Below are 6,375 nucleotides of genomic sequence, written 5' to 3'. Positions count from 1 at the left end.
AATTTTGAGATTAAAGTCAGAATTTTGAGATTAAAGTCAGAATAAAGTCCAACACTAAATTGAAATAAAATTTTAAAATCAGTAAACTTTTTTTTTCTTTTTTTTGTTCAGTGGCCCTAATCCTCTTCCGTACATGTTTGGCAATGCAGATATCACTACCCATAAAAGTCTGAGAGATGCATGCTTGAGAAGAAGACGGACACTTCCTTGCAGCAGTGCTGCATGTGCACACAGTGTGCACTGCAAGCTGCTGTGCTGATGCTTTGCTGTGGTTTTATGAGCTCCCAGCTAGTTTCACTTGCTAAATCTGCCTCTGTAGTTTATAACAGTCTAAAACAAAAGAGCCTGGCCTAAAAAAGCCCATTGGCGGTATCAGCCGACCTCCAACTTTCAGTAAAAATGAGCTGACGCTAGGATTTGGTTGTGGTTGTTACCCTTTCCAACTCGCCTCATCCATAAATAGAACTGATCACCAATTCAAAATGTGATTGGTTGGTTGGTTTGTTTGACTGTTTAATTGTAAATCAGTATTTAATAAACAGACCTTTCTAAAAAAAAAAAACAACAACAAACATTCATCTGCTGACATCCCACAAAGCAACTGATCAGTGTTTTCTTTGATTTTTACCTCTTATGTTGTCATGTTTTTAACATTTCTTTGCATCATTGGTTATCTGTTCTGCTGCAGCAAAACATTTCAGATGTAATTGAGAGTGCCATTTGCATTTCTGGACAATCTGGCAGCAATAAAGCACATGGAAGGGATTATTAAAAAGGATCGAATCAGGCTGGAACGAGCAGATTTGTTTAAAAGATCTGCAGCCTTCATTTTGAACAAAGTTTCCAAAAAAGTGTGCTTGGTGCTTTCTCCTAGTTAGCCTTTGCACACATGCACCTGCAACACAGCTTTCTGAATCATCCCCAGACAAAAGGGAAATGTATGATAAAGAAAATAAAATCCCATTGTTCGACTATCCGAAAGACAGCTGTTCAAATCAGATGAACTATGAATTCACCCTGCATGCAGAATTACTCCAATGGCCAATTATGCAAATAATTAAGGTGATACAGAGTATTGGATTGGATTGGGGTTGAATATGCTGCATATTATATGCACACCTAAAAAATAAATAAATCAAACTGAAATATAAACAGATAAAAGACATCAGAAAAAGTTTGCAGGTGACGTGAATAAGCATGAATCTGTTGCAACCCAAAAATGTCTGAAAGCATGTTGAAATATGTTAAGTTACTCATCCTTCATATTTGCCAAAGCTGGCTGATCTTGTCTTTCCTTTGACGTCATCAGCTTAAGTAATATTGCAAATCTTGCAGGGTTTTTTTAATATAATTTCTGTTTAGTGCACTTTTTAAGCATATTTTTATTAAATCCTGCATGGTATAATCATACCTCATTGATTGCATTGCCACTAAATATTAAAACTCAAAGAAAATCCAGCATCAATCTGCAGACCTCCCTCATTTTGAACTGGTCCATGAATGAATGCTGGTAAAAAAGCTGATCAAACATAGGATCACCCAGATGATCAGTAAGAACAGCTACAGTAACATGTTGTGACACATGCTGGGCTGCATGCAGGGGCCTCTTCGCGGCAGGAAGTCAGAGAAAGTGGCAGAAGTTTGAAGGAGGATGTTCACAAAAGCCTCTTCAGATCAGAAAATAACACAAAAACTGCCTTTTTTCTTCACTTCAGGGCGTTTAGGGAAACATTGCAGCGTGAAATCAAATTTAAATCAAGTCTAAAATCTTTTTAACATCCCCACTGAACTATAACTAGTCAGGAAGTTTGTTAAAACTGGAATGCAGATTAATTTGTTGGTGTGACACTTACCTCACCTGTTTGCAGGTAAAAACTAAATAATCTGAAGCCTGTCAGAGGATTCAGCTATTTCTCAGCGTCCTTGTTCATTTGAAAACAGCAAATAAAGTCCTTTTCCACGTCCGGTTAAAAATCTCCTCCTCCGAAAATACAGCTCAGATGTTTGATGAACATTAAATGCAGCAGAAGTGATCGGAAAAAGTTCAGCGGTGTAGAATAAAAGCAAACGGGAAGGTCGATGGTGCGACTCCTGTCAACATTACTTGGATGGGTTTTTTTCTGCAGCTCCAATCCTCTTCCTTTAAATTAAATGTTACATTAAAACAGCAGCACTAACTAAACAGGCAGCGGTTAGGCAAAAAGAGAAGCAGACTAAATTTAGTTTACTTTCAGGCGGTGTTGCTCATTTTCCCCGTCACAAACATTCAAGTTTTTTTTTGCCCCACCTTTGGTTTTACTGCGCGCATGCGCACTTGCGTCTGTTCTGCTAAAAAGAGAAAAAAAAAGGTCTAAACCGATCTGTCTTGTTAGAGGAACTTCATGAGGCAGAGTTTACCCCCCCAACGAAAAAAGCACCGACATGCAAACAGATTGGTTATCAGTTTTTATTGGTTCAATCTGCAAATATACCACATGAGAAATGCAGTTTCTGCAAAACATCCGGATCAATGGCAGTGAACTTTTCATTTCAGTCCTGTGCAGACCAAAAAAAATAAATAAATCCACCACTTTCTGAACAGATTAAACTCGGTTTCCTTTTTTTTTTCTCGTGGAAAAACAAACAAAAGAGTATCACTGATAACCTAAAGCTGCTACTGCAGCAGAATCAAGAGGAAGCATCAAAAAATGTTTCCATTTATTGCCTCCTGGTGGTCAATAAACAAACATCTTTTGACTCACATTCAGTAACACTGGCTTGACTCTCGAAGCCAGGCTTGTCTCAACAGATGTGAAATAATTACACATCAGGCAAGAGGAATGTTGGAGAAAAGAGAGCAGTTGTGCACGGCTTTAGCTTTCAACGAACATGCACGTCAATCCGGAGAAAGTTGCTGATTCAGTGACAAAATTCGCTTCACAGATGTTGGGAGTTTGACCTTACAAAGCAAAAACAACAACATCTACCAGAGTGTGAAGATTTGCTTCACCTGGAATGAACTGATCTTAAATTAAAGGGCCGATATAAGCGTAAACTCGACCTACAACAGATTAGTAAATTTAGTCTGGACTCGTTTAGCATTTAAATACATTTAAAAAAACAGCAGCTTTCATCATCAAGCATCCGTGGAAAGAGATGCGTGGAGCTCAGAAGATGGCACACAAGCAGCAGCTCTTAAGGCCTTAATGTTCACAGTCTATGCTTCATGGAGCATTGGAAATATCAAATTAACACCATCAAATTATACAGCATAATATTTTTAAAGGGGGCAGATGCTTTACATTTTAATATGACCCAATATTATTGGTTAATAAACGCTATTCTCTAGTCATCAAAGGTTAGAATTAGACTGTTTTCTCAGAGATCAACAAGCTGTGATCACTGCACAACTTTTTTTAATGTAAAGATGAACTATTTTCCTCCACGATGAATGAATCCTAAATTCCCAATAAGGCCGTTTGTGCAGAATCAAATTAGCAGAGTAAATCAGCCCAGTTAACCTTTTTCACTGGGAAAACCCAGCAGCTGACCCATCCAAAGAAACAGTACAAAAATATATTTCTTGGGCTTCATTCACCAGGCTTGTTTTTGCGGAAGAAGATGTCCTACATATACGGCAAAGTTTTACACAAAGCCGTATTTATAGAGACCATGTGAGATCTGCATGCACTTTGCCGTAAGGCTGAACTTTAACGCTGCTGCACGCAAACTGGGGGTAGAAAAAAAAACGGTAACTTTCTTTGCAGAAGAGGAACTCTGTTACTGGCAGAACGACAAAAAGAAGAAAATTGGATTCTGCCAGTTACCAAACTTGTAGCTATGGAAGCTAAATTTAAGCTAAATATCAGCTTATCTGTACAAAAATACAGCATTGAAGTTACACCAACAAACCTGCTTTCATGGCTCTATAGCATTCAGTGTCTTTTCTATTTATGCTGTCCGAGATAAAGAAAGAAACGGTCAAGCAGCACATGAAAGACACATGAGGCTTCCTGCAGACACGTCCTGCCTGATTCAGAGCAGAAAGGCTTTTCTGTTTACATTGTGATGGATTTAATGGACTGCATTTATATTTTTTTCTGTTCAAAGTCCTTTTTTCCAACAGTGCGATTCAATCTTTTGAATACGAAGAGCAAAGACTTGAAAGCTTATCTCTCCTGTATCTGCATGCTTTAGCATCTGTATGACTGAAGAACAGTTGTCGTTCCGTATGACGAACCAGGATGAATCAGAGCCTGCTTGGGTGACCTGGAAGAAACAGCTGAGACTCGTGGAATATAAGGCGCCAAAACCCAAAAGGTCAAGGTAGGTGAAAGGTTTTATCAGTCCCGTTAAGCGGAGTGCAAGGGGATGACAAATTTGCAACCAAAGGGAGAACGGTACTTGATTCCCACTTCCTGGAACACCTGCAGAGGGACGCCTATGTCGCACAGGTAAACTCTGCCGGCTCCTTCAGCCAACGGAAGCGGGAGGCAAAGCGACAGAGACCACTTGGCTTCGACCGCGTGACCCTGCCCGCTCACAGGAGGATCCAAGCTAAGCACCGGGGCTCTGTTCTGATTGGCCCAGTCTGCAGCCGCCCGGTACCACGGCTGATCCATCAGAAACGGGTTCTCATGGCAGTCCAGGCAGTTTATGATGAGATCAACCGGGGTGTCGGGAAGATCTATAGAAATAAAATACAGAACATTACATCATGACTCGCCGTCTGATTTCCTGATAACCAAATCTAAACCGAGTTAAAGCAAAGCCGACCTTTGATGCTGGACACCTGTTTGCCACTAGTCTTGTTGAAGAGCGTCAACTCGCTCGTCACAGAATCGAGCATCTTGACAAAGTTCGGCAGAAAGAGGATGACCTCCACTTCGTGGTTGGCCAGGTGACGTCCGCAGCTGATGCCCTGTGCGCCCTGAACATGGGGTCCACACAGCAGCGCCACGGTAGGGCGCTGATGTAAATTTTTGGGTGTAAATCTGAAAGATATAAACAATAAATAAAAAATGAAATCATTGAGGAGGTTTTTAGAATTATTTCCCTTCATGATTACATACTTTTCCAGATTTCCCAGGCAATCATGTACAAAATTACCTAATTGGATTTTATTACATTACGTTCATAAAGAAACATCTTTATTTCGACGACTGGCTTCTGATTTAGCACACTTATGAAGTGGATTATTTCTTAATTGGCTGAACTTCAAAATTCATAGATTTGTTATATCTAGATAAAATTATTTTACATAAAGATGGATGACTTCTAAATATATTTAACATATTATTTAGTTTTATCAAAGTTTAAAAGATAATTAAAACTGATGTCTAAACAAGAGTCAGTTTTAAAAAGTCAAAAACTTTTATTTTAGAAGTGCTAGAAGCTAAAAAAAAAAACATTTATATAAGATAAAGAGGTTCATAGTTTGGACAAAGAAGACGAGTTGTTTGAAAGGAGTGTGAAGGAAGCCATTTATTTATTAAACAGAGGGTGTGGACTCAGGTTTCAGCTCTCAAAAAACTGCAACGCAGTTATAGATTTGATTCCTTCCCGTTATCATAATCCTCATGTAGAGGACAAAGACAACTCATCTGGTCAGCTAGACCAACAATTCCCCCGAATGACCCGCTTTCAGAGGCATAGGCATGTTTCAGGTATTGCAGGCTAACAATCCCCTCAACAACCCCATATTACCAAAAGGTGGACCTGTTCTTCCGGTTCTATTTTCATGATTTCTAAGCCAAAACAAGGCTTTGTTGGGCTGCTCTATAAAGCTTAGAACTAAACGCTAATTTAAGACATTTTGACTTGAAAAAGCTTCCTGGATGGGAAGCAAAACGTCTTCGAACTTGGAAAAAAAGTCTGTGTTTTTCTTACTTTCTTTAGAAAGATAAACAAGCCTTTATCTGTGGCTTCCCTCATTAAACCAAAACAGGGGCTGCGTCCAAATGCCCACCATAATCCCTACGGATGTAAATAATAATCGAGTATCGATTTATTGATCCAACAGCCGACGATCCGATGCATCGACACATCCGGAGGAGTATCGATTCATGTTTATTTTTATCCATTTGCTCCTGGACGTAATTCTGACTCCCGTGCTGCGGTGGCGCTAAACCTATTTTGCCCTCCTACCTCTCTTCCTTTAGCCACTACCCTCTTTCTCTTGCACACACACTCGCCCAAACAAAGAGGCATTATTATTTTTCAGCGAATGAGGTTTTAATAGGAATAGGTGGAGTACAACTTTGCTACTTCTTTTATTTGCTGTTGTTTCTCACATAAAATGCATAACATATTACAGCTTTCATTGATTTATTTCACATTTGAAACATTAAGCGTTTCTCAATTCACGAGAACGCGAGTACGTACTCGCGTTCTCGT

At 39.4% G+C, this 6,375-nt stretch overlaps 2 protein-coding genes across 2 annotated transcripts in view; both read right to left on the bottom strand.

Annotated features, from left to right (window-relative positions):
- The window catches only part of csk (c-src tyrosine kinase), a 48,931-nt gene extending 46,649 nt beyond the window's left edge, over window positions 1-2,282 (bottom strand). The window contains exon 1 of the mRNA XM_015393501.1: window positions 1,854-2,282. The gene's annotated coding sequence lies outside the window, so the exon portion shown is untranslated. The remainder of the gene's footprint in view (window positions 1-1,853) is intronic.
- Window positions 2,283-4,099: 1,817 nt separating this feature from the next.
- edc3 (enhancer of mRNA decapping 3) overlaps window positions 4,100-6,375 on the bottom strand; it is an 8,512-nt gene continuing 6,236 nt past the window's right edge. The window contains exons 6-7 of the mRNA XM_015393512.1: window positions 4,756-4,973; window positions 4,100-4,666 (exon numbers count right to left, since the gene is read on the bottom strand). Of these exons, the coding sequence (XP_015248998.1) occupies window positions 4,332-4,666; window positions 4,756-4,973 (553 nt within the window). The 3' untranslated portion in view covers window positions 4,100-4,331. The remainder of the gene's footprint in view (window positions 4,667-4,755; window positions 4,974-6,375) is intronic.

This window comes from Cyprinodon variegatus, unplaced genomic scaffold (genome assembly GCF_000732505.1).
Source record: "Cyprinodon variegatus isolate N-32 unplaced genomic scaffold, C_variegatus-1.0 Scaffold645, whole genome shotgun sequence".
In the NCBI taxonomy this organism is placed as follows: Eukaryota; Metazoa; Chordata; class Actinopteri; order Cyprinodontiformes; family Cyprinodontidae; genus Cyprinodon; species Cyprinodon variegatus.
Note: the sequence above shows the minus strand (reverse complement) of the source record. Positions and strands in the feature narration are given on the sequence as shown.